The 27,690-nt window shown below is 50.6% G+C and overlaps 2 protein-coding genes across 15 annotated transcripts in view; one reads left to right on the plus strand and one right to left on the minus strand.

The window, feature by feature from the left end:
• Positions 1-4,891, minus strand: part of ARMH1 (armadillo like helical domain containing 1) — a 49,549-nt gene extending 44,658 nt beyond the window's left edge. For 3 of the 11 annotated variants that reach the window (XM_077845282.1, XM_077845277.1, XM_077845278.1), the window contains exon 1: positions 4,538-4,840. The gene's annotated coding sequence lies outside the window, so the exon portion shown is untranslated. Of the gene's footprint in view, positions 1-2,056; positions 4,469-4,537 lie in introns of those variants that run through there. The other 8 variants (XM_077845284.1, XM_077845280.1, XM_077845289.1 and 5 more) reach the window with 8 other exon arrangements.
• Positions 4,892-4,928: 37 nt separating this feature from the next.
• Positions 4,929-26,574, plus strand: TMEM53 (transmembrane protein 53). 4 transcript variants are annotated; one of them, XM_077845305.1, is made up of 5 exons: positions 4,929-5,133; positions 5,546-5,778; positions 6,020-6,137; positions 21,321-21,442; positions 25,851-26,574. In XM_077845305.1, exon 5 carries the CDS (start codon positions 25,887-25,889, stop codon positions 26,502-26,504), a length of 618 nt encoding a protein of 205 aa, XP_077701431.1. In that variant the 5' UTR covers positions 4,929-5,133; positions 5,546-5,778; positions 6,020-6,137; positions 21,321-21,442; positions 25,851-25,886; the 3' UTR covers positions 26,505-26,574. The 4 variants fall into 4 exon arrangements, with proteins under 4 accessions (XP_077701431.1, XP_077701429.1, XP_077701428.1 ...); XM_077845303.1 differs by lacking the exon at positions 6,020-6,137; XM_077845302.1 differs by lacking the exons at positions 5,546-5,778; positions 6,020-6,137 and having other exon boundaries at positions 4,938-5,133.
• Positions 26,575-27,690: the final 1,116 nt, after the last annotated feature.

The following is a 27,690-nucleotide window of genomic DNA, read 5'->3' on the forward strand; positions in this document are numbered from 1 at the left end:
ACCAACTTCCCAAAGCCGCCATGTGCAGAGTAGCAGAATCTCTATCCAAGAAGGCCAGTGCGAAGTCTATGAGGCATTTTACAGCTATGACCAGAAATAGCAATGTCAGCAACGGTGTCATCCCTGGACACTGAGGAAGGGATTCAGTGCCATGAACGGTCAGTTAAATTGTAATTGGAGTGAACTGTTCCTCTGCAAACCATAATGTTCTTTAGCTGCAGCCAAATGGCATTCAAGAAGGGGAGAGATTTTTTTGAAATGTCAAGGAAATTATTTCCAATTTGGTGCTCACAACCAGAGACTCTAATGATCAGTGGAAATGAGAAGCAAACAAATTAGCACTAATGGAAAATGGCTTTTGGAAAAGAGGATTTAATTTATAGTCAACTGATCATGGCATGCAGCATGCAGTAAAAGTCAGCCTCACCAGCTTGATCATAAGAATAGAGCACACATGGAATGCAGGAGAAAAATATACGTAAGCCATCACGCTTATTGGAATCTCTCTGTAAGTGGCAGCCAATTAAAATAGTCATTATTTTACCTTGGAGAGAAAATGGTCTGAAAAATCAAAGCACATGAAATTAAAATCCGGATTAGGAACCATGGTCCAAATTGGTTTGTTTGTGGCCTTTTCACCTTGGCAAAGTCTTCTGAAAGGACGACAAACCTACTTTGTCTTCAGCCCAGAGTCAACTCTTTGTTTTTAATTTCCTCTCCATTTTCAGAGGTGATTAATAAATCTGGACTCATCCATAAATCATTTCTATAGCAGGCGAATGGCTCTTCTTCATGCAGGGAAACTAAAAATCACAAAAATCTCAAAAAGCCCAGCTATTGTACTAAGTCAAAAGTCCTTAGTGACAAGAGAGAAGAGGTATTAAAAACCAAAAGGTCACTTGGTCTCGTTTCTAAATAAAATTTCTCAGAGGGCTTTTTTTTCTCCTCCTAAATCAAAGACACGTTTCTAAAAGCAAGAAGCCTCCAGGGCATTGCCAGCCTGGCTCCCTGTCCCCAGATGGCCTTGGAGACAAGGCAGTCACTGTCCCCTGTTCTTGCAAGATCCACCTGCAGAATGTGACAGGGGCCTTCTCCTTGGGCTCCCATCCGAACTCCTCACTCTCAGCTCCCCATTTGGAAAGAGGGAGGAAAGGAGGGAGAAGAGAGACAGAGAAAGAACATTCTCCTTCAGACCTCAGGCCCAGCCAGAGGGTGTTCTGGCCTTTACTTCTTCAGGGCATACACGCTACAACCGGTCACTTCCTTCTCATAGATTCCCTTCCTTCTGCTCCCCCCTCATACCTTCTTCACAGGTCCCTCCAGCCACTCATTGGTTCCCTACAGACTCCCCCATACCCCATCTTTCCCCCCACAGCTGCCTTTCCCTCCATCTTCTCCCCAGAGACCACCTTTCTTCCCATCTCCCTCCTGCAAAGCCCTCTGGCTTCATCCCTCCTCAGACTTACCCTCACTCTCTACCCAGATCCCACTTTTCCTCTCAGATCACTTCTGCCCCCAACTCTGCTCCACAGACCTGCTCGCGTGCTCTCCCCACAAAAAAACTCTCTAGGCCAACCATCATCTTTCTACCCACATTCTCCTCACCCCTGCACTGCTCTGTGCTTCCCCTTCCCTAACCTGATTTCCTACCCTCCTTCCTTCCCAGGCTTTTACTCTATCCTCAAAGGCCTCTGTTCCCAATCAGCAGTCTTCTCCACCCTTAGCTTCTGCCTCCCCTCAGCTTGTCTCCAAAGTTGGCTCTACCCCAGGTGCCACTTCTGCAGAGCCCTCCCAGGTGGAAGTTGCTTAAACTCTTACACCCCAGAGGTCTCAGGATTGGCACGGGCGGCGGCGGGTGGGTGGGGGGGGTGGGGGGGCTGGTAGTGTTTTCTGGCCAAGGCCCACCCAGTTCCTTATTCCACTTTTTTCTTGCAAGAACCTTTACTACTTTGAGGGTCATGCCACTCTGCTGTATTGACCATTACCCTTCCTCATATTCATATCATCACCTATAGACTCCAGAACAATGTACTTAATTCATCAAGGGCTTTGGTACCTGGCTCACAAGCATCCTTTCCCTCTTCAAGTCCTGCCATCACCTAAGGGGACTGGCCATGTCAACATCTTGATTGTGTTCTATATTCCACTCCAGCCACCAACTCCCATGGCTACACCCTGGACCTTGTCATCACTTGGAACAACTCAAGCTTCATGATTCCACTTTCTGATCACACCTGTCTCATTCAACTATTTCCAAGATATGTGTTCTATGACTTCACTGGGCCACCCAGTCCATAGCACTGTCATACTGCTCTTTTATGCAGTGTAGGGTAGGTTCTAAGCTCCATCATCTCAGCCTTTTGCCAGGATCATCCACTTCCTGTCCTTCGTCCTTCCATTTCATCTACCTGATGAAACCCAAACCTGAAAGGATTCAATTAACCTCTCTGCGCTAGATGGCTGAATAACTTTTGGGGAAAAATATCTCCCACACAACCATGTAGACCGCTGCTGCTACAATGAATGGTCACCAACCTCAACAGGCCTCATAACTGCCCAGAAATCTGTATGCTGCTCAGTCATCTTGCACCCACTCTTCACTCACTGAGGCTAGTTCAGTCCTTCTCTGCTCTTCTCAGATCTCGCACACCACCTCCAATCCTACTCTCACTGTCTGATATCATGTCTGCAATTCAGAGAAAGTACAAACCACCAAACAAGGATTTCCTCAACTTCCTGCCACCAAAACTACTAATGTACTGATCTCACATGCTTCCTTTTTGTCACAATGCGAGTGTCTCTCTGCTTTCTAGATGAATTTCTCCACCAGTGCTTTGGATCCCTGACCTTATTCCTTTTCTGGGGGGTGTTATTGTCTCAGTTATCTCCTTTTCTCTGTTATTTTTTCTTTTTTCCTTTTGCTGGATCTATGCCAACAGCATTTCTCTTATCTGAATAAAAACCTTTGTCTCCTTCCAGCTATTGCCTTCTCCTTTTTTTTTCTTGGGAAGAGCCAAATGTCTCAAAAGTCTTCACTTCCTCACCTTCCCACTCACTTCTCAACTCACTGTAATTTGACCTCTGTTCCCATCGCTCCACTGAAACCACTTTTGCAAAGATCACCAACAACTTCCTTATTTCTAAATCCAGTGGATTTTTTCAGACCTTATTTTCTTGATTATTCATCAGCCTTCAACACTTTCTTCCCTTGGCTTCTGAGACACCATGGTCTACCACTGACTATCTTGCCATCTGCACAGTTCACCTCAATTAACTTTGCAGGTTCAGCCTCCTTTGCAGACATCAGACTTGGGGACTTCTCAGGGCTCTGTCCTAGGCCTTCTTTTCTTACGCCTGTATATACTTTCTGGAAAGCCCAACAAACCCATCCACTGGTGTAGCAGATGTCTACAAGGCACTACAGGCCACCACATTTCTATTTCTGATTTAGACTATTCTCGCAGGCTCCAGTCAGGCGTATTCCACTGCCTATGGGACACTTGCACTTGGATGTCCCACTGGCATCTCAAACTCATCAGAGCCAGAACATATCCTCTCCTAAAAACCCTGCCACCTCTTCCTTCTGTTTACTCAAGCCAGGAATTTAGAAGTCATTCTTCGTTTCTCCTACATGCCCCACCAGGCACCAAGTCCAGCTCTTTTTTAGCTCCCAAGTGTCTAAGGAATCCATCCCCACCTTCATTCCGCTACCTCCCCATTCTTTAGGCCACCATAATCTTTCCTCATTATTGAAACGACTTCCTAACTTGTCTCCCTCCTCCCAATTCCCAATCCATTCTCTGCAATGATCATTGATCTTTCTAAAATGCAAATTTGATTGCTCCTCCTTTGCTTAAAGGCCTTCCGTGATTCCCCACTGTCCTCAGGATATGATTCCCCACTGTCCTCAGGATATCGTCTGAACATTTGCACTCATAGGTATAAAACACACTAGAAGATTTTTACCATCTACCTATAAGCTCACAGCTGAGTTTGACATCCAAGACCCTCCAGGACCTGGGCCGAACTGTTCTTCCAAGTTAACTCTCACCTTAGTATCTCCTCTGGCCAGAAGACGCTCAAAATTTCTGGCACTCACCCCTGCTTCCTGTCTTGGAGTTCCTGCGAGGAGTCCTTTGTTCTCCATAACCCCACAACTGTTCACCGCCCAGCTCAAGACACATCCCCATTGTCATAAATGCCCCTTCAACACTTCCCGAGCCCCTAAAATACTTCGGGCCCACTCCTCTGTAGTATTTATCTCTCACACAGAATTAGAGTTGGTTCAGGCATGGTTTGTCTCCCTCTCCTTTTAAGACTTATGGAAGTCATGGCCAAAAGCTTCATCTTCACTAGAGCTCAGCCACCTAATAGGTGCTCAGTAAAAATTTTTAAATGCATGGATAAATTCAAGAAAACTGTACTCTTTAGCTCCTTTGTGTCGTCCAGGTACAAAGCATTCTCTAGAGCCTTCCCCTGAGGACACCACTCCCCCGCCTACCACTCACCCCACCGGCCAGGATAGGCCTCAACCTACTGGGTGGAGGATGGGCTGGCACGCGTCCCCTTGGCCGTTTTTTGTACGGTTTTCTACCTCCAGCCCTCGGAGCTGCGTCTCGTAAAGGATGGTGGAGGTAGCGGGTGAGGTAAGTCAAGAGGCACTGCCGTCCATCCCGTAGGAAACGACAGGTCGGGAAGGGAGACCCTCCCGTTTGCAGAACACCGCAAATCTCCCGCAGACCCTCTCACCTACACGGGGGGCGGGGACTCTCCCCGACCGGCGTCTCCGCTGACCAATACCTGGCCCAGGCCGGGCGAGCCAGCCAATGGCGGCGAAGCAGGGCCAGAAGGGGCGGGGCACGGTTGCTAGGGCCGGGCCGCGGGGCGCGGCGACGGTCGGAGAGGGACTCGGCGGTTGCTAGGACCGGAGGTCACAGAGCGCGGCTCGGGGATTGGGCGGCGACGGGGGCGGTGGGTGGTGATTGGGCGGCGCCCGGGAGGCTCCGGGTGAGGCGCGGGCGCGCGAGCGGGAGTTCCGGCGGAGGCCCGTGCCGAGGGCTGGCGCCTTCACCATGGCCTCGGCTGAGCTGGACTACACCATCGAGATCCCGGATGAGCCCTGCCGGAGCCAGGGTATGGAACGAGGGTCGGGCCCACCGTGGGGAGGTGACCGAACGAGCCTGCGGGTCGCGGGCGCAGCCGTGGCCCCGCCCCTCCCGCAGCCCCGCCCCCTCGCGCCCCGCCCCCTCAGGGGGCCGCGGGTCCCGGACGCGGTCGGGCCCCGAGCCCCGCCCCGCCCCGCCCCGCCCCCGAGTGGTCTCCGCCCCCCGCGGCCGGGGCTCGGCGCCGGGCTCTTTCTGTCCTTGCAGCCGCAGCTCGCAGGCCGCGGGCCTCGCGGCTGCCCCCGCGGCTGACGGCTGCCGAGCTCGGGGGGCGGCCCTGATTCCTGTGTTTGGGATCGGGCCTCCCGCCTCCAGCCTCTGCGGCGGTGTGCGTAGGGGGCCCACCCATTTTTCACCAGCTGTTTTCCCGGGGGTCCTTGCAGAAGCCGCCGGACACGGGACTCCTCCCCGCGCTCTCCGTGGCCGCGGGTAGCCCCGCAGTGCCTGCCGCCGGCAGGGAGAAGTCGGTTCAGACCCTCCGTTCAGTAGCTGGATGACCCTTGGCAGTTTCCTCATCTGCAGAGCGAGGCTCCTGACAGCAGCCTCCCTTCCAGGGCTGTGGGTTGCACAACTGAGGCAACTTGTGTAAAGGACCCAGCATAGTGTCTGGCGTGGAGTAAGTAGAGTGGTTAGCATTACTCCTTCCTACAGTCCTATCATTAAAGACAGGTGTGGGGGAGGCTCCAAGAGATGAGCAGCCTGTAGAGCAGGCCTGGGCCCCTGCAGTTGGGAGTTGGGCTGGGGCCCAGACAGTGGAACGTGTGGCTGGGACAGGGAATGCTGCTAGAGGAGGCTTGAGGCCCGGAGACCAGCATCTGCCTCCCTGCCTTAGTCCCCGTGGCCTCTCCGCCCTCCAGGTTTGGCTACCACAGTGATCGTCCTTAATGTAGAGGTTGGCTCGCACCACCCGTCTCCCCAAGACCCCTCAGTGGCTCCTGCTTGGCCTCAGGATAAATCAAGTCCAGGTTCCTGAAGGTGGCGTTCAAAGTCCTCATCGTTTGGCAGCCCCTGCTTGTCTCTCTGATCACCGTGCCCTTCTACTCACTGATCAATTTGAGTTTTATGTTCTTTTTTTTTTTTTTAAGGATTTTATTTATTTATTCATGAGAGACACAGAAAGAGAGAGAGGCAGAGACACAGGCAGAGGGAGAAGCAGACTCCATGCAGGGAGCCCAATGCGGGACTTGATCCCGGGACTCCAGCATCACACCCAGGTGCTAAACTGCTGAGCCATCCAGGGATCCCCGAGTTTTATGTTCTGGCAACCCAAACTGCTTGTGCTTCCCCACACACAAAGCAAAGGCTTCTCTGCCTTTGCTCCTGCTGTTCCTCTGTCTGAGATGCCCTTTCCCCTCTACTGGCCCACACTGCCCCCTCGCTTGTCCTTGTCCAGCTTCTCACTGAAGGCTTCGCTCAGGCATTGCCTTCTTCAGGAGAACCCTTCCTGGCCCCCTCCCATAGCATCCTGTGTTACTTGGTTCAGATCTAGGAGGAGAGGGTGACCCCTAGGCTCCCACGGGACAGCTGGCCCTAGCCCAACTCTGTTTCCTTAGAACTGGGTATGGTGGCGCAGGGCTCTTGGGCTTAGGGATGTAGAAATGCTTTTGAAGAGTTTTGGCATCAGGGGGAGATGAAGCCAGTTAATATTACTGCCCTCGGAGAGCCACACCAGCTGGAAAGGGCTGGAAGCTGCCCTCCGTGTGGCTAGGAGGGCACGTTTTCCCTCGGTGCAGGTGGGCAGCCTGGTGATCTCGGTTCACAATTCACTTTTACCCTCTACTGGCTTTATGGCTTTGGCAAGTTACTGAACCTTCCTGGGCCTCAGATTCCTCCACTGTAGAATGGCCGTGCCTACTTCATGGGCTTGTTAGGGTTCACAGGATAGTGACTGATGTGTGTGCCTGGCATCGGTGTATCCCCTCTGCTAGTGGGTCGGGGCACTGCTTCAGGGGGAGAGGTCTTAGAGTTGGAAGAAACCTCGGGGGGGCATTTAGTCCTACTGGCATGAGGGTATTCTGTTGCTTTCAGACCCTTCCCTGACAGGATGCTTCCTCCCAGACATGCTGGCCTGTTGTAGGTACCTGGGATTGTTAGAAAACACTTCCCTTTCTTGAGCCGTGATAGGCCTTCCTGTCATTTCTGCTTTTAGTTCAGTATTTGCTGTGTCCTGGCCACAGGCTCATTGCTGTTGCCTCGGAAATGATTCACACATGGGCTCACTGCAAGGAGCTGTGGTTCTGGGGAGGGGTGAGGATTTATAAGCAGGTCGCAATGATGCGGTAACTGCAGGACAAGAGGGTCATGGTGGGTACAATACAGCAAGGTAATCTCCCTTCCTCTCTCTTCAAGAGGTCAGCTCATGCCTTCCTCACATCTCTCTTCTCCAAGAGAAATAACTCTAGGGCTGTCAACTGCCCTTCCTCTGATGTGGTCCCGAGAGCCTCCTCTGGATGGCTTTAGTTCATCATGCCTTTCCCTCTCAAAGTGCATGCCCCAGAGCTGAGCTGGAGGTTGTAGGACCCCCTCAGAAGGAGATAATAACACCATGATCCCCTGAATCTGTTTCCCATCTTCAGAGAGCTCCCTCCAGGCTGAGATGGCTTCACACGGGGACAGCCTGTGGGGATCCTGAAGATTGTCTTTCTTTTGCATTTAATGGTGGAGAAGTATATAGGACAGTCATATTTGGTTTCTGGAATTTCTGTCCTCCATATTTAAACATCAAAACCGCAGTGCCCAACGCTGCTCTGAGTTGACAGGTGAGCGGCTGCTGCTGGCACATCAGTTAGCTGGAAGGCAGCTGCAGCTCCGGGGTGTTCAGAGCCCAGGCTGGGCAGCCTAGGAACCTTCTGTTGGGAATCCCACCAGCCAGTAGGTTGTGGGATGCTCATGCCGGGAGACTAGTTGCCTGGTGCTTTGCTGAAGCTGATCTCTTGACCTGGAATCTCCCTACATCCTTCTTGTCTGACCAGTGATCCCCTTCCCCTCCTAATACTGTGCTCCCGTCTCATTTTCTTGAGGAAGGTTCTGTTCTGACTTCCACATCAGGGATCCCTTTTGTAGTGCTTTTGTTGGTTTTGCTCACTGTTGCTAGAGCCTGGTATGGATGAGGTGCTAAATGAGCTGAATGTGGGCCTGAGCCAGAGATGCTCTGACATCCCAGGCCAAGGCTACGCTACGTTTTCTCCCAGCCAGAGAATGGGCAGCCAAGTTCTGCCCCAGGGCCCCTCTTTGGCTTGCAGGCAGGCCAGCAGGCCTTCTTAACGGCACTATATTGCTCTCATGTTAAGTAAACATTTTCAGAAATAATTGATTCACAGGGTCTGGGTACAAGGAAGGCTTTCGGAGGTCACAGAAGGGGAAGTGAGGAGTTTATTGTGAGCCCAGGTTTTATTGTGACTCTGCTTTTCTGCTAAGCTCTAGCAAAAAAAAAAAAAAAAAAAAAATGAGGAGGGAAAGGCCATTTAACCTTCAGTTAGCTTTCACTGGCACCCAGGAAACAGTTCAGAGTTTTGAACACCATGGTGGGCTGCATTGGTCGGGATGGCTTCTGGAGAACAGTGGCCCAAGCTGGATCTAGAGCTTCACAGGGCTGATAGGTAGATGGTGTGAGAAAGAAAGTGCAAGAAGTAGGGGCGCTGGGGGAAACTGAGGTGGTCCCACAGACCTGTCACACCAGAGAAGTCTTAGAGACCCAGGTGAAGAGGGAGTTGGGACTCAATCCTCTCTTTGCCTGTGGGGCTCCCAAAGGGTTTTATTTTTTGTTTGTTTTTGTTTTTTTAAACAGAGGAGTTTAATTTACAGGCCTACCTTCTTTTTTTTTTACTTTTTAAAAAGATTTATTTATGATAGACATAGAGAGAGAGAGAGAGAGAGGCAGAGACACAGGCAGAGGGAGAAGCAGGCTCCATGCCAGGAGCCCGACGTGAGACTCGATCCCAGAACTCCAGGATCACACCCTGGGCCAAAGGCAGGCACTAAACCGCTGAGCCACCCAGGGATCCCCATAGGCCTACCTTCTTTTATTGTGTTTTGCTTTATTGCACTTCGCAGATGTGCTTTTTTTTTTTTTTTTTTTTTTTTTTTTTTTTACAGATTGAAGGTTTGTGGCAACCTTGCATCAAGCAAGTGTATGGATGCCATGTTTTCCAACAGTATTTGCTCATTTCGTGTCTCTGTGTCACATTTTAGTAATTCCCATAATGTTTCAAACATTTTCATTATTATTATATTTTTTATGGTGATCTATGATCACCTTTGATATTACTATTGTTGTTGTTTTGAGGCACCATGAACCCCGCCAATACAAGACAGCAAACTTAATTGATTGGCTATTCCATCTTCTCTCTCCCTCTCCTTGGGCCTCCCTCTTCCCTGAGACACAGTATGGAAATTAGGTTAGTTAATAACTCACTAGTGGCCTCTAAGTGTTCAAGTCAAAGGAAGAAACAGGAGTCTCTGACTTTCAATCCAAAGCTAGAAATGAGTAAGCTTATTAAGGAAGGACTATGGAACACTGAGAGGCTGAACACCAGTTCTGTTGTGCCAGAGAGCCAAGCTGCGAATGCAAAGGAAAAGTTCTTGGGATCCCTGGGTGGTGCAGCGGTTTAGCGCCTGCCTTTGGCCCAGGGTGCGATCCTGGAGACCCGGGATCGAATCCCACGTCGGGCTCCCTGCATGGAGCCTGCTTCTCCCTCTGCCTGTGTCTCTGCCTCTCTCTCTCTCTCTCTGTGTGACTATCATAAAAAAAAAAAAAAAAACAAAGGAAAAGTTCTTGAAGGAAATAAAGTGCTACTCCAGTGAACACATGCATGATAAGAAAACAACCTTACTGGTAATGTAGAGAAAGTTTGTGTCATCTGGATAGAAGACTAAACGTTCCTTTAAGCCGAAGCCTCATCCCGAGCAAGACCCTCGTTCTCTTCAATTCTGTGAAGGCTGAAAGAGGGGAAGAAGCTGCAGAAGAAAAGCTGGAAGAAAAAAAAAAAAAAAGCTGGAAGCTAGCACAAGTGGGGTCATGAGGCTGGAGGAAAGAAGCCGTTTCCATGACATGAAAGTGTAAGGTGAAGCAACAAGTTATGGTATAGAAAGCACAGCAAAGTTATCCAGGAGATTTGGTTAAGATAATTCATGAAGGTGGCTACACTAAAGAACAGATTTTCTTTCTTTTTTTTTTTAATATTTTATTTATTTATTCGTGAGAGATACAGAGAGAGAGGCAGAGACACAGGCAGAGGGGGAAGCAAGCTCCCTGCAGGGAGCCCGATGCTGGACTCCATCCCAGGAACCCAGGATCATGCCCCAAGCCGAAGGCAGATGCTCAACCGCTGAGCCACCCAGGCATCCCAAGAACAGATTTTCAGTGTAGATGAAACAGTCTTATACTGGAAGAAGATATGATTTAGGACTCTCATAGCTAGAGAGAAGTCAATGCTTGGCTTCAAAGCTTCCAAGGACAGGCTGATTCTCTTGCTAGGGGCTAAGGCAGCTGGTGACTTTAAGTTGAAGCCAATGCTCACTTACCATTCCGAAAATTCTAGGACCCTTAAGAATTATGATAAATCTACTCTCCCTGTGCTTTATAAATTGAACAGCAAAGCCTGGATGACAGCACATCTGTTTACAACTAGGTTTACTGAATAGTTTAAGCCCACTGTTGAGACCTTCTGCTCAGAAAAAAAAAGATTCTTTTCAAAATATTGCTGCTCATTGACAATGTAGCTGGTCACCCAAGAGCTCTGATGGAGACATATGATGAGATTAATGTTGTTTTCATGACTGATAACACAACATCTATTCTGCAGCCCTAGATCAAGGAGTAGTTTCAACTTTCGAGTCCTATTATTTAAGAAATACATTTCTTAAGGCTACAGCTGCCACAGATAGTGACTCTCTGATGGACCTAGGCAGAGTAAATTGAAAACCTTCTGGAAAGGATTCACCATTCTAAGTGCAATTAAGAATATTTGTGGTTCATGGGAAGAGGTCAAAATAGCAACATTACCAGGACTTTGGAAGAAGTTGATTCCAACCTTCATGGATGACTTTGAGGTGTAAGACTTCAGGGGAGGAAGTAACTACAGATGTGGTGGAGAGAGCAAGAGAACTAGAATTAGAAGTGGAGTCTGAAGATGTGACTGAAACGCTGCAATCTCATGATAAACCTGAACAGATGAGGAGTTACATCTTATGGACAAAGTAATTTCTTGAGATGGAATCTACTCCTGGTAAAGATGCTGTGAAGATTGTGGAAATGAAAACAAAGGATTTAGGACATTCCATAGACTTAGTTGCTAAAGCAGTTTCAGGGTTTCAGAGGATTGACTCCAATTTTGAAAGAAGTTCTGCTGTGGGAAAAATGCTATCAAGCAGCATCACATGCTACAGGAAAATCACTTGTGAGAGGAAGAGTCAATCAGTGTGGCAAACTTCCTTGTTGTCCTATTTTAAGAAATCACCACAGCCACCCCAGCTTTCAGCACACACCTCCCTGACCAGGCTGCAGCCATTGACATCAGGGCAAGACCCTCCACCAGCGAAAAGATGATGACTCACTGAAAGCCCAGATGATGGTTTGCATTTTTTAGCAATGTATTTTTAAAGATTTTATTTATTTATTTATTTATTTATTTATTTATTTATTTATTTATTTATTTATTTATTTGAGACAGAGAGAGAGAGAGGCAGAGAAGCAGGCTGCTACGGGGAGGCCAATGTGGAACTTGATCCCAGGACCCCGGGATCATGCCCTGAACCGAAGGTAGATGCTCAACTTCTGAGCCACCCAGGCGCCCCTAAAGATTTTGTTTTTTTTAAGTAAACTCTACACCCGATGTGGGGCTTGAACCCACAACCCTGAGATTAAGAGTTGCATGCTCTCCTGACTGAGCCAGCCAGGTGCCCCAGCGATATAGTGTTTTTAAACTAAGGTATGAAAAAAAAAAAAAAAAAAAAAAAAAAAAAAATAAACTAAGGTATGTATGTTGTTGTTGGGTTGTTTTTTTTTTTTTTTTTTTTTTGGATATAATGTTAGTGGCTACTTAATAGACTACCAGTATAATATAAACATAACTCTTGCATGCTCTGGGAAACCAAAAAATTTGTTATTGTGATACTCGCTTTATCGGGGTTGTCTGGAAATGAGCCCATAATAGCTTTGAGGTATGCCTGTGTCTTTTGAATCATAATCTCTTTTACACATTAATAAAAATGCTTTAGACTTTGTTTACTCTATACCAGGCGCTGTGCTAGGCTCTGGATGTGAGCTTCAGACCTGGTGGACCCTTTTCAGGTCTCCTGTCCCTGAGCTTACTGGGGTTTCCGCTGCTCTTATGCCATTGACCATGTCCTGCTCACATGCCAGGCCTGCCAAGAGCACCTGTTGCGATTTGATTAATGGGCAGCCACCTTATATAGGGAGGGCTCTTACACCCTTTTACCTATGAGGAGCAGACACTTGGGGAGCTGAAGTATCTTACCCCACGTGGTCCCAGATTTCAGCTCTGGAGCTCCACTCCTAAGCCAGTGGTGTGTAGCTTTCGGTTGCCATTTGGAAGGTGTTGCTTGAATACAGTTCCATTTCTAGGAAACAATTAAGGACACACACAAGGAAAGAGGTGTCCAATAAAGTTTTTTTTTATAATAGCAAAAATTGGAAACATCATGTCCGATAATGGGAGATTGGTCACCACAAATTATGAAATATTCTACAGTCGCTCCATAGCCACTAAACATATATTTTTTTAAATTTTTATTTATTTATGATAGTCACAGAGAGAGAGAGAGAGAGAGAGAGAGAGAGGGGCAGAGACATAGGCAGAGGGAGAAGCAGGCTCCATGCACCGGGAGCCCGACGTGGGACTCGATTCCGGGTCTCCAGGATCGTGCCCTGGACCAAAGGCAGGCGCCAAACCGCTGCGCCACCCAGGAATCCCTCCATAGCCACTAAAAAGAGTCATGGAGAAATATATAAACTGACATGGAGAGACGTTCACAATATATTGCTAAGTGGAAGAAAGCAGATTACAAAACAGTGGGATTCCAATTTTATTAGACATTTTCTCCTTTTCTCCTGTACGCACGTGTTCCTCGTGAAGGAACGGTGTCTCGGGTTCATTGAACTCTTTCTTTGTGCTGGATACGATGCACAGATATCTTATTTAATCTATATATCAACAGCCCCATTTTACAGATAAGGAAGTTGAAGTTTAGAGAGATTGCTCAAGGTCTGACTTATAGTTATTCGTGGCAGAGCCAGGGATTTGGATGCAAATAAGGTTTTTGTTTATTTTTGTAAAGTTTTTTATTTAATTTTTTAAAAAGATTTTATTTATTTATTTGAGACACAGATAGAGACAGACACAGGCAGAGGGAGAAGCAGGCTCCACGCAGGGAGCCAGATGAAGGACTCGATCCCGGGACTCCAGGATCGCACCCTGGGCCAAAGGCAGGTGCTAAACCGCTGAGCCACCCAGGCATCCCCCGCTGCCCAACTTTTTAACTTTAATTCCAATTAATGTATCATTAGTTCCATACATACAATATAGTGATTCAGCACTTCCATACATCGCCTGGTGCTCATCACAGCTCCTTAATCCCCATCCCTTGCTTCACTCATCTCCCCCTCCCCGCGCCCTGGTCAGCATCAGTTCTGTATCCTTAAGAGTCTTTTTCTTGGTTTGTCTCCTTCTCTTGAATTCGGATATGGTTTTATAAAGTATGTACTCTTAAGATACTGTGCTACTGGGGCCCCTGGGTGGCTCAGTGGTTGAGCGTCTACCTTTGTCTCAGGGCGAGATCCCCGGGGTCCTGGGGTCCCACCTCGGGCTCCCTGTGGGGAGCCTGCTTCTCCCTCTGTGTCTCTGCCTTTCTTTCTGTGTCTCTCATGAATAAATAAATAAAATCTTAAAAAAATAGATATGGTGCTACTTTCCTAGGTAGGCTATTATTTCAAAAAGTTAAAAAAAAAAGGTAATTTTAAGTAAAGTAATTCAAATATATAAATATGGGAACTGGGGGAAACCTGGCTGGCTCGTTTGGTAGAGCATGTGATTCTTCAGGCAGGGAGCCTGATACAGGACTTGATCCCAGGACCCTGGGACCACGACCTGAGCCAAAGGCAGATGTTCAACCACTGAGCCACCCAGGCACCTGAGCATGTAATTCTTGATCTTGGGGTCATGAGTTCAAGCCCATGTTTGGGACAGAGTTTACTTAAAAAAAAAAAAGCAAAAAAAAAAAAAAAAAAAAAAAAAACAACCAGAACCAGGTATATGAGATTCTAGAAAGTATTTCTGGGGAGTAGAGGAAACTGAGGATTCTTTTATTCTTTGCATTTTAAAAAGAAAACATAGATTCTTTGCATTTTGATTCTGGCTTACAGATAAAAAGCACATATTGTGCCACAGACCCTCATGCCTTGTCAGCCTTTCCTTTGTCTTCTCCACATGCCCCTGGGATATAAAAAATCTAATTTATGCCTTAGTTTTATGACTTAAACTGTTGTACAATATATGTATCTGTAATTCTTATATTATTGGTGTCAGTGTTGTTTTGTTGAGAAATTCTAGAGGACAGGGAGCCTGTGAGAATAAATTGTTTTGTGCGTGCTCAAGAATTGCCGGGATCGAAAAGCATACTTCTGCTTTGCCAAAGGGCTAAAATAACATTTTAACTCTCATTGCAAAAGTAATGCATTACTGATTTTAGAAAATGGGTAAAAAAAAAAGAATGAAAAAGCAATTGCTTCTAATCCTAGAAATAATTGCTATTAATATTTGATGTGTTTTTTTCTATGTATCAGTATATAGGTGTGTATGTATGTGTGTGTATATATATATATATATATATATATATGTATATTCTGTTACATATGCTGCTTTTCAACTTGCTTTTTCACTTAATTTATTACTACTATTTTTTTCTTAAAGATTTTATTTTTAAGTAATCTCTTGACCCACCATGGGACTTGAACTTACAACATCAAGGTCACGAATTGTACGCTCTGCAGACTGAGCCAGCCAGGCACCCCTATTACTATTAATTTTTTTTAAATGATAGTATTGTTGGGATATAATTCACATGCCATAAAACTCACCCTTTTAAGATGTACAATTCATTGGTTTTTAGTATATTGGCAGGATGGTGCAACCACGCCACTAACTCCAGAACATTTCCGACACCTCAGAAGAAACCCTATACCCATTAGTAGTCACTCCCTGTTCCCCCCTCCCTTCAGCTCCTGGCAACCACTGCTCTACTCCTCTACGGATTTACCTGTTCTGGACATTTCATAAAATGGAATCATGCGGTAGATAGTCTTTTGTGGCTGGCTTCTTTTACTTAGCACAGATTTCCAAGGTTCATCCATGTTGTAGCCTGTGTCGGTACTTGATTGCTTTTTATGACCAAATAGTATTTTGTTGTATGGATATACCATCTCATTTTTAAAGGTGATAGGCATTTGGATGGTTTCTACTTGGTGGCTATTGGCTATTCTGAAGAAAGCTGCTATGAACATTTGTGTACAGGTTTTTGTGTTCATGTCTTCACTTCTCTTTTTTAAAAATTATATTTATTTATTTATGAGAGTCACAGAGAGAGAGGCAGTGATACAGGCAGAGGGAGAAGCAGATTCCATGTAGGGAGCCCGATGTGGGACTCGATCCCGGGACCCTGGGATCACACCCTGAGCCGAAGTCAGATGATCAACCGCTGAGCCACCCGGGTGTCCCCGTCTCTTCACTTCTCTTAAGTGTATATTTACCTAGGAAGAGAAGTGCTGGGTCCTATGATAACTTGATGTTTTATTTATTTATTTATTTATTTATTTATTTATTTATTTATTTATTTATTTTAGGAAATGCCAAACCGTTTTCCAAACTAACTGCACCTTTTTGGATTCTAACCGGTAGTGTACGAGTAATCTGATTTCTCTACATCTTCATCAACACTTGTTAATATCTGGCTTTTTGATTATAGCCATCCTAGTGGGTATAACGTGGGATCTCATAGTTTTGATTTTTATTTCCCTAATGACTGTGATGTTGAGCATCTTCTCATGTGCTTATTGGTTATTCATATATCTACTTTGGAGAAATGTGTATTCAGATCCTTTGCCCATCTTAATCGGATTGTTTTTTTATTGTTGAATTGTAAGAGTTTTTTGGTATGCGTCAGATACAAGCCCCCTATCAGATATGTGATTTGCAGATATTGCCTCCTGTTCTGCAGGTTGTTATTTTCATTTTTTTTGATGCTGTCCTCTGAAGTACAAATGTTTTTAATTTTGATGAAGTCCCGTAAAAATTTTTTTGATGAAGTCCCAATTTATCCTTTTTTTTTCTTTTATTCCTTGCACTTTTGGTCACATCCAAGAAACCACTGCTTAATGCAAGGCCACAAGAGTTTACTCCTGTGTTTTCTTTTAAGAGTTTTATGGTTTTAGCTCTTATAGTTATGTGTCTAATTTGCTTAATGTATTATCAAACATTACCATATGATTAAACATTTTTCTTTCTCAGAAGTGGAATTTCTATGTCAAAGATTGCATATTTTTGAGACTTTTGATATATGTTCCAAAATTACTCTTGTCCCTGTCCTTTCCCTCTACCTGCCTACCTGTCTTCCACTGTTCTGGGTCAGACCTTTGCCATCTCTCACCGTGCATGTTAGAGCAGCCTCCTACCTGTTCCAGATGGACACTGCTTGGCAGTGTGATAAGCGCAGTGACATGGTGATGATGGGTGCTGTGACAGTACAGAGGAGGGGCATCTACCCCAGTCTGGTGATTGGGGTGGGAGATGAGAAGGGGTTGAGGAAGGCATCAGGCGAGGCTTCCTGGAAATGAAGAGTGACCTGACTCAGTAGGTGGAGTGGGCATTAGCCAATCATAAATGTGGAGCATCAGCATCCTGGGCCAGGGAGGGGGGAGCACGTGCGAAGTCTTGGGGGTGGGAGTGGGGTGGCATGGTGGTCCAGAGAGATGGAAGCCGGCTTTGGCTGCGTGTTCTTGGGGGAGAGGGACTTACTCTCTCTCTGTTTTAGTTTTCTTGTCTTTAAAATGGGAACAATAGTGACTGACTCCTAGGATGGTTGCAGAGCCAAATGATGTAACATATGCTGGGGCTCTGGCTGGGGTGACCGATCCCTGAGGAGGAGGAGGAGGTGAAAGAGGTCAGAGTTGGATCTGTTGACATGCAAAGGTAGCTATGTGTACTCGTTTGGAACTGAGGTGATAGAGATGTGGTTCAGACTGTGGGCTTGGGTTTTGTTACCCAAGGCGCCAGCTGGGACAGTGGTTACAAGCTGGTCTCTAGACCACTTGGGTTTGGATTCCACTTTCACTGCTTATTAGTTGTGTGACCTTGAGCCAGTTATCGATTATCTCTGTGACTTGGTTGTTCATTGGTAAAATGAGAATAATGACAGTACATTTTTCATAGGATTGTTGTAAAGATTAAATGAGTTGATATATAAAAAAAATAAAAATAAAAATAAATGAGTTGATATATAAAGTGCGTAGAACAGTGCTTGACACATAATGCTCTTTTTCCTGGTATCATTATTGTTTTTCTTGGTGATGGGAAAGAGGGGGAGGTAAGAGCTGGACGGAGATGTGGATTTCAGATGGGCTGGAACCCGTCTGTGATGGCTTAGGAGGTGGATTTGATTGCCCGCACCGGGTCATGGGAAGTCTTAGAGTACAAATGAGAGATGGAGCCAGTGCCTGAGTCTTGCCCCTAAGGGACAGCAGCCAGAGGCCCTGAGATATCAGCCACAGGAGGGAAGTGGGTGATATGGCCGTGGAATAAGCATAAAGGGAACAGGGGCTTTTATAAAAGGATGGAGGAATCATGATCTGGAGGTGGCAATAAATAACAATAGCCATAACAATCACTTTTATTACTTTGGAAAGGGCAATGGGTAACAAGGAGAATGCTAGCTCTTTCTCCTTGGATCCATCCTTCACTTTGCAGCCACATGTTCATTCCAGCACGTTTCTCCTGAGTGCCTGAATGGGCCAGCTGCGGGGCTAGGCACTGGGGATGCGGTGATAAACATGCCACACTCGGTGCCTGCCTTCACGGAGCCCGCTGGCTAAAGGCAGAGACACACATTAATCGTGCAAGTCATTAATCAGTACAGATGGGATCCTGCCGCTTCCCCCAATTCCAGAATCATCATTTGCTCTCTACTCCTGTGAAATAAAATCCCAACTCCTATGCATGGCCTGAAAGGCCCTGTGGGATCAGGCCCCAGGCCCACTCTGGGCAGCTCTCCCAACCACTGCTCCTCCTCACCCAGGTTCTAGCCCCCCAGGACTGTTTGCTGGGCCCCAGACCGACTGTAGCATCTCCATGGCCTCCTGCCCCCGCTCATGACCTCTCTCTGCCTGGCATGTTCCTACTGGGCCTCCGGGCCAGTGCAGCAGATGTGTCTTCCTTTGGGAGGCCTTTCCTGGTCTCTAGCAATCTCAGCCAGAGCACCTCGGACTTTTCTGGGTTGTAGCCCTTGAAATACAGAATCAGAAGGGACAGCATGGCTCCGGTGGGAGAAGGTCAGGATAAAGGCTTAAGTTAGGAACCAGTATTGAGAATGGGGCCCCGGGAGGAGATTGTTGGGGGAATAGGAGATGCCCATAGACAGAAAGAACACCTGTGGCTCAGGGGAAGCCTCGAGTGCCTGGCTGGAGGGAGGGATCAATCCCCTCCCGTGAGGGGCAGTACGGAGAGGTTGGGGTCAGAGAGGCAGTGTGTTCAGGGTGTCTATATATATATATTATTTTTTTATTTTTTTAGATTTTATTGATTTACTTGAGAGAGAGGGAGAGAGAAAGGGAGAGTGAGAGGGAGAAGCAGGCTCCCCGCTGAACAGGGAGCCTGATGTGGGGCTTGATCCCAGGGTCCAGGGATCATGACCTGAGCCCAAGGCAGACGCTTAACCGACTGAGCCACCTGGATGCCCCAGGATGTCTATATTGTGAGAGTTTCTTCATGGAAATGCCTACCTAAGTCGGTGATGCCAAGGGTTCCCGTAAGACCCGGTGGAGCAGAATGGGGTTCCAAGTCCAGCTGTGGGAGAGGGTCAGGTCAGGCCCAGCAGAAGCTGTTGGAACCTTCCCCAACCCAGAATGCACCATCACTGCTGGTGGGGGCTGGCCTTAACTTCGGGGGCCACCAGGGGTTGTGACGTCCCTTGGCTGCCTTCTGCGTATGTGAGATAAATGCCGAGGCCGTTTGCTGTGTCTTGGTGGTGGCACGGGGGGGACCACTGCAAACCACCGTAGGGGAGGGGAGCCTGTGCTCAGGCGGCTGCACAGAGGTGAGGGAGCCTCCTTGGGGCAGGTCTCAGGAATCTAGTTCCAGGATCTCAGGGATTCCAAGGCAGATCCAAATGGGTGGCTGTTGATTGGTAGGAGGCTGTTGCGGCCTGAGCTTCATGGGTGGTCACCCCCAGTGATGTAGGTCTAGGGCCCCAGGGAGGCGCAGATGTGGCCTCTCCGCCAGAAGGGCCAGGGCAGTTGGAGAGCTGCCCTAGCAGCAGAGGGGGACACCCGATGGGGACACCGGGCCAGGAAAAGCAGTGCGATTATTTGGAGTGGCCTGAGTGAGATCTGTGGGCCCGTCTCCCTCACCAGGGGCCAGGCCAGCATCCGGGGATTCTGGGAGGGCTGGCAGGCGTCTGCAGGGCCTGAGGCGCTTGGCAGCTTCTGCTCCAGGCCAGGTTGCAGTCCAGCCTGGGATCCCCTGGGGGCGGGCAGTTAATCTCTGAAGGCCAGAGTCACCACTGCTGGAGAGCAGGAACACTGAACTTTTCAATCACATTAATTTCCACAGGAAATTGTTGTCTTCCTTTTGTCCAAAGGTTAGTGATTTATATTTACCATCCTCTTAACTAGCCTTGAAATTTACTGTTGCCAGGTCACCACTGGCATCCATAAATCTCGAGGTGGCAGCTGAGCATGGCCAAGTGGCTTGATACTTGGAAGGGCACAGCCCAGCCCTTTTGGGAGGGCAGAGAACTAGTAATGGACAGACACTGCACAGAAGTCCCCCGAAGCGGCTGGGTCCCTACTCGGCCCGGGAAATGAGTGAGATCTGGCCAACAAGGTTACAGGGAGGCCTCTGGGAAACTAGCCACAGAGGAGGCAGCTGGCTTGTGCCTGGGCACCTCATGATGTGCTTCTTAGCTGGGGACGGTGCTGGTGGCACATAGGTCTCAGGTGGCTTAGTTCGGACAGGGAGGGGGCAGTGGCCAGATTCCCAGCCATATGCTTCCTGTGTGACCTTAGGCCACTACCCTAACCTCTCTGTGCCCTAGTTTCATCATCTGCAATAATATACCTGCTAGTGATGTTCTGAGTGTGAAGGCTCAGTACACATCGGCGAGGATTACAGGATGGGGTGGGCAGGTTGGTACGGGCCCTTAGGGGCTGCGTGCTCTTCCTCCCTGGTGTTACTGACCTATCCCTTTCTCCGTTTAAGGTCCTCTCCTTCCAACTACTTGTGAAATTAGAATAGGGCTGGCAGGCTTTTTCTGTAAAGGGCCCTAAGTATTTTAGGCTTTGCGAACCACAGGGACTCCGTTGCCACTACTCAGCTCTGCTGTTTTAGCATGAAAGCAGCTACACACAGCGAGTAGATGAATGAGCATGGCCGTGTTCCAATAAAACTTTATTGTGGACAATCAGACTGAAATTTTATATAACTTTCATGTGTCACAAAATGTTATTTCCTTTGATTTTTTTTAACCATTTAAAAATATAAAAACCTCTATTATTTTTAGTGTGTGGTTCCTACAAAACCAGACCATGGGCTGGATTCGGCCCATGGCTTGTAGTTGGCTGACCCCTGGATTAGAAGGTGAAATTGCATGGAGAAGGTTCTCACTTCTCTCACCAGGGCTACATCTTTGAGTTGCTAAAGAAAGGCGCCCTCATGTGGGTTTTTCCAGTGACCCCGCATCGCCTCCCGAGAGGCCTAAATGCCACTTGAGGCAGAATTAGAGGAGGGTGCCCCATGGGGACCCGAGTGCCTGCGTCTGGCACCTGTTGGCTCCTGGCCTACAGCTAGGTGGGCTCCGGGCTGGCCAGTGGGCCTCGCCCCACACCCCGCGTGGCCACTCGGTGCTCACAGCCCCACCATGTCTGTGTTTCAGAGAGCAGCTCCGACCCAGGCCGGAAGGAGGTGGGGGCCCGGCAGCCTTTGGTGATTCTCTTGGGCTGGGGTGGCTGCACCGACAAGAACCTTGCCAAGTACAGCGCCATCTACCACAAGAGGGTGAGTACCGCAGGCTCGGGGGGGCGGGGGGCGCTGCCTGGGGGGCTGCTCCGTGGGGGGCTCAGCGCCCCCCCCCACCGCCAGCGCGGCAGGCCTGGCACCCAGAACGGCCGGGGCCACGGGGACTTCGGCAGGGTTATCCCGTCTTTGCTGCCAGCTCTGCGGCCGCTCTGTCTCCTTCGACCCGCTTCCCCCAGCCCCACAGCGGGCAGCCCCCAGCTGTGGAGTCGGCCCACACCTCAAGCTCTTGCTGAGCGAGAGCCTGGGCCCAGGGTGCTGGGCGGAGCGGGTACTCCCGGGATGGCCCCTTGCTGACCAGGTCGGTGTCTTAGGGTCGACCTGGCACCGCCACATGCCTCCCGTAGGAGGGCCTCTTGGAAAAGAGACTCAGGCTGGACGTTTTCTGGCTTCTTCTGAGGCCACCCCAAGAGTTCGGGACGCAGAGCTTGTGGTAACCGGAGAGAGCCTGAGGGGGCTCTGGTTATAGTTTAGAGGCCCCTTTCACATCTTTGGCCCCTGGCCGGGGCCTGCCCTCCTCAGCCCAGACCTCCCAAAGCAGGGAGAGCCAGTGCTGACAGCCCTGGTTGGCACCCCGAAGCCCTGGGCTGAGGGGGAGTGGGAATCTTCTGGGAGAAAGGCCAGTGCCGGTGCCCCCAGCCCCTTGCCTCGGCCTCCCTCCCCTGACCGCCGTTTGCAGTGGGCCTGTCGAGTGTGGGGGCCCCAGGATGAGAGAGGGGCTCGGGGCTGGGGTGGGGATGTAGTTCTGAGCCCGAGGCCTTCCCCCCGACCAGAGGGCCGGTCCTCTGGCATCGCCCTTTACGCCCTTTATGAATGGCCTTGCTCTGCAGGTAGTTTCAGCCACTTCCGAATTCCACTCACTGGGCCAGGTTGGTTGTCTGGCTTCTCCAATGGACTAAGATCCCTGAGGGCAGGGGGAGACTAGGAGTAGGTGAGCGTGGCCAGAGCAGAGACTGCGGGGAAGGGCAAGTGTGCAGAGCGGAGGCTGGGGAAGGTCCTGGGGGGGTTGACGCGGGGGTGTGGGGTTAGATCCCAGGGTCCTCTGGGAAAGGAAGGGGGTCAGGACAGGATGGGTGTGGAGAAAAGCATTTTCCAACCCCAAAGTCTGGATACTTGATTTTTAAAAAGAAAGTAAAAATGCCCTATCTACCACCTGTGTTGACCGGCAGTGCCCATCCTTCCAGCTTTTCTCCGGGTATAGCTTTTCTTTCACTAAATGAGATCTATTTTATTTTATTTTACTTTAATTTTTAAAAATATTATATTTATTTACTCACGAGAGACACACACAGAGAGAGAGAGAGAGGCAGAGACACAGGCAGAGGGAGAAGCAGGCTTCACGCAGGGAGCCCGACGTGGGACTCGATCCTGGGACGAGATCTATTTTATATACTTTTTTTGTATCCTGCTTATTTATTTACTTTTTTCAGATCATGATCTCCACCTTGCCATGTTAATCTGTTTTTATCTCCTTGAGTCCCCAGTCCATATTCAGATTCTCTCACGGTCCCCAGAATGTCCCAAACTGGGATCCAATCCAGGATCACCCACTGCATCTAGTTACTTTGTTCCTTAAGGCACTTTTATTTTTTATTTTTATTTTTTTAAAAAGATTTTATTTATTTATTCATGAGAGACACATAGAGGCAGAGACACAGGCAGAGGGAGAAGCAGTCTCCATGCAGGGAGCCCAATGTGGGACTCAATCCATTGACTCTGGGATCACACCCTGGGCTGAAGGCAGGCACTCAACCACTGAGGCACTCAGGCATCCCTATTTTTTATTTTTTTGAAGATTCTATTTTTAAGTAATCTCTATACCCAACGTGGGGCTACCAGAGAGTATAGTCAGGAGTGAGTGGTCACCAGCGCTGCTGGAAGGAGAGTACAGTGGGCATGAGGAGGTGTCATGGGATTTGGCCATTTGGGGAATTGAGGGGTGACCTTGGTGAGAGCAGGGCGGGGGAGTCAGTGGGAGGGGACGAGGTGGAGAGGGCAGGTGTCAAAGATTATCCAGGAAGGTGGAGAGAGGGTAGGAGAGAGTTAGAGGGGAACACAGTATAATAGAGGCTTTAAAAAAATAGTAATGTTATTTATTTAAGAGAGAGCACATGTGGAAGAGGGGATGCGGAAGGGGCACAGGGAGAGGGAGAGAGACTCTTAAGTGGACTCCCCGCTGAGCACAGAGCCGGATGTGGGGCTCCGTCTCTGGACCCTGAGGTCACGACCTGAGCCCAAACCAAGAGTTAGATGCGTAACCGACTGTGCCACCCAGGTGCCCCGAAGGGGTGGCTGCTGTTGCTGCTGCTGCCACTTTTCTTTGATGAAGTTGATTTGACAGGAATCTAGAGAGAGGAGGAGACTGAAAATACAGGAGAGAGAGGCAAGGAGCCACACAGGGCCCCGGGCCCAGTGTGCCCAGAGATGGGGAAATGCTTGGGGGGAACCTGGGATCTGATACGCGGGACTTCTGGGAGCATCTGCCTGGGGAGGTGGCCTCGGGGATGCCAGGCACCTGGGAAGCCTCGAAGTGAGGCCCAGACCCATGGGCACAGGGAGCCTTGGCACATGTGTGCCCTCCCTCAGGAGTGTTGGGCCCTTGTAGGACAAGTCCCGTGTGTGCACCCTCAGATGATGTGGAGCTAGAGGGTACACACCGTGTGTGTCCCCATAGATGACATATTCCCAGGAATTGTGGTTTATTTCTGCATGTGAATGCTCCAGGGGAGGAGTGTGTGTGTGTGTGTGTGTGTTTTGGAGGGTGTGCAGCATGTAACCATGCACCCACCTGTGGTATGTGTGCATGTGCATCTGTATTCACAGATGGTGTGATGAGTGCACGAGTGAGTGGGGGGTGCAAGTGTCTGCACCTGTGGGATGTGACATGGGTTTAGTTCTGGGAGTTGCGTGTGTGTGGTGGTGTGAGGCGGGAGTGTGTGTGCGTTTGTGGAGATGCTGTGTGTCGGTTGGGGTGGTTGGGAAGTTAGAACAGAGCACTTTATGGAGTGTCCCAGAGCCTGAGGGGCCAGGTGGCATCAGTGACCCCGTCTGCAGAATAAGAGGAGGCGGGCAGGTCAGGGCCTTGGTGAGAATAGTGCCAGGAGGGGTCGGGGGCAGATGTCACCCTGGAGTCCGTGGGAAGGGTGAGGCTAGGGGGCTGGTGGCAGGGTTAGCTCGGCGACGTGTTTAGCTCTGGGTCGTTCGTCCTCAAGTGCTGCGGCCGAGCGCCGTGCTCCTTCGCACCGCTGGCCGTCCCGTCGGGTTACTGGGCCAGGGCGGCGTGGGGCCCCTAAAGTGCATTTTGTCATTCAGTCTCCACCTTAACCCTGTGAGATGGATGTCATCCCAGTTTACAGGTGGACGCACAGGCCCAGGAAATTACTCTTCGCTCGTGCTGTTGATAAGTGGTGCCAGGAAGCGAACCCCGACCCGTGTGACCCCCTGGGCCGACCTCAGGCCCCCCTGGCAATGGGCCCTTGGTCTCCCGAGTGGGACAGTGAGGGGGAGCCCAGGCGCATGGCGTAGGCCGTCGTTCTTTTTTTTTTTTTAAGATTTTATTTATTCATAGAGACAGAGAGAGGCAGAGACACAGGCAGAGGGAGAAGCAGGCTCCATGCAGAGAGCCTGATGTGGGACTCGATCCCGGGTCTCCAGGATCACGCCCTGGGCTGCAGGCGGCGCTAAACCGCTGCGCCACCAGGGCTGCCCCTAGGCCACCGTTCCTAAATGACCTAGAGGAGGATGTGCGTGGAGACTTGGAGGCGTGCTTGACCTGGGCACGGAGGGGTCCGGGAGCCGGAGAGATTGGCTCAGGTTGTAGAATTTGAGGAACAACAGTGTTACCATGTTCCGAATTTCAGGGCGAGTGGAAGGAGGGAGCCCGGGTTGGGTGCCAGGCCCTAGGCCCTGCCAGGCCCGGGAGGGACCCTGGGGGTCTGCGACGGGGCAGCTGAGGCCACTGGCTATTGCGATGCGGGCCCGGCGCACAAGTGGCCTCTGGCAGGGCTGGGGCATGCAGGCCGTGTCCCGGCGTGGGGTTGCCTGGGGTGCCCCCGGTGCCAGGCGGGGGGCCGGTGCAGAGGGGGGTCACTGCAGCCGGCGTGGCCAAGAGGGAGGCCTGAGTACGCCGGCAGCGTGCAGCAGATGAGGCGCAGGGGACCGTAAGAGGGAGACGGGAGACGGGGCACGGGCCACGGGCCAGCCTGGAATGATCATTCCGGACGTGGGCCTTGAGTGCCGCCTCCAGTTGGGAGGGCCTGTGTCTGGGCGGGGAGCCCGTGCCTGGAGCGTGCCAGGCCCGTGGGCCCCCGCGGGCTGGCGGTTGGAGCTGCCGGCCGTCTGCCCCCTCCCCCCCCCCCCGGGACCCAGCAGGCCTCTCTCCTCTCCCCAGGGCTGCATCGTCATCCGATACACAGCCCCGTGGCACATGGTCTTCTTCTCCGAGTCCCTGGGCATCCCTTCACTTCGCGTTTTGGCCCAGAAGCTACTTGAGCTGCTCTTTGATCACGAGGTGGAGAAGGAGCCCCTGCTCTTCCATGTCTTCAGCAACGCGGGGGTCATGCTGTACCGGTACGTGCTGGAGCTGCTGCAGACCCACCGGCGCTTCTGCCGCCTGCGCGTCGTGGGCACCATCTTTGACAGCGGGCCCGGCGACAGCAACCTGGTGGGGGCCCTGCGGGCGCTGGCCGCCGTCCTGGAGCGCCGGCCTGCCGCGCTGCGCCTGCTGCTCCTGGTGGCCTTCGCCCTGGTGGCGGTCCTGTTCCACGGCCTGCTCGCGCCCCTCACGGCCCTCTTCCACACCCACTTCTATGACCGGCTGCTCGACGCCGCCTCACGCTGGCCCGAGCTCTACCTCTACTCGAGGGCCGACGAGGTGGTGCTGGCCAGGGACGTGGAGCGCATGGTGGAGGCCCGCCTGGCACACCGGGTCCTGGTGCGCTCAGTGGACTTCGTGTCGTCTGCACATGTCAGCCACCTCCGCGACTACCCCACTTACTACACGAGCCTCTGCGTCAACTTCATGCGCAGCTGCGTCCACTGCTGAGCCCCCTGCCCCACCCACTCACCCCGCCTCTGTTCCAGAAATAAATGCCCAACACCTCCCGCAACCTGTATCCATGGGTGGGGTCCTCTTTTGCTTCAACTCCCCTGTAGCCCTTGGGGACTGTCGTCCCGCAAGTAGAGGATTCCCACTGAAGCTCTGCCGCGGTGACTGGTTGTCCCGGCATCCCGGGAGCGCCTGGACGGGTTAACGTAGGAGTCTCGCAGTGGCTGCATGTGGGCAGGTGCGCGCAGGCTGCTGGTTCCTGTGGCTCTAGGCTCTGTAGGGTCAACCAAGTGGGGACAGTGGGGTTGATGAGCCTCAGGGTTGGTCTCTAGCTTCTTGGAAGGACGGTGAGCCCTGCAGGGAGGTGCCAGACAATAGGGTCAGGCTGGTGCGGGCGCTGCTTCTGCCCCAAAACCCCGGGAGAGCGAGGCCCTGCAGCATGAAGCAGCTCCGCACAGACCCCACTTAGTAGTTCACGTGGAGACGCTGCTCTCTCCTCCCTGCTGGAGAGTCTGAGGTAGGAGCCAGATGCGAAGCTGAGGATGCAGAGGAGGCAGGCCTGCCTGGCCCCCCACGCTTCGCCAGGAAGCCACTGGTCCAGGAAAGCTGCAGGGTGTTTCACAGGCAGGTAGGAAGCCCTCAGTGCCAGGAGGAGCCAGGGCGAGCTAAGTGAGTAGCCCCGAAGACCAGAACTGGGGCCAGGAGCCATTTGGCTAAAACAACGAACTCCCATCTCCTCAAGAGACCCGCTTGGATCATCTCCAGGCAGGAGGGGTGGCTTCCGGGGTTCTCCATCGTCGCTCGGGCTGTCAGTCCCTGCTGCACAATGCTGGCGCGTAGTAGGTAATCAAGGTCAGCTGACTGAGCTTACTGTGGCATTCGGGGACTTGGCGGGGCGGGGATGGGCTTTGGAAGTTTGGCAGTGAGGGAGCTGACCCTTAGGTTCTCCGGGCTGACGCACCCTTTGCCTCCAGAGCCGACTCCGTGTGCATCTTGTCAGGCCTCTGGGCCCTCGGGGCGCTGCCACTGATCCCCAAGCTGTGTGGCTGCATTCCTAGCCATGGCCAACAGGTGGCAGTGCTGCCTGGGCCATGAGACCAGGCCTCAGGATCCCGCAGCAGGGTGGGCTTCACGACCTCGCTCAGGGTTAAGTCCTCTCTTAGAGAGCATATGCCCCCCACCC

Source organism: Canis aureus, chromosome 13 (genome assembly GCF_053574225.1).
Source record: "Canis aureus isolate CA01 chromosome 13, VMU_Caureus_v.1.0, whole genome shotgun sequence".
NCBI lineage: Eukaryota > Metazoa > Chordata > Mammalia > Carnivora > Canidae > Canis > Canis aureus.

Bases quoted from the DNA above. Each gene is read 5' to 3' on its own strand.
- TMEM53 (XM_077845302.1), top strand. From the start codon at position 5,073: ATGGCCTCGGCTGAGCTGGACTACACCATCGAGATCCCGGATGAGCCC. The intron at 5,134-21,320 runs GTATGGAACGAG...TCTGTGTTTCAG, and splicing joins TGAGCCCTGCCGGAGCCAGG to AGAGCAGCTCCGACCCAGGC. The intron at 21,443-25,850 runs GTGAGTACCGCA...TCCTCTCCCCAG, and splicing joins GCGCCATCTACCACAAGAGG to GGCTGCATCGTCATCCGATA.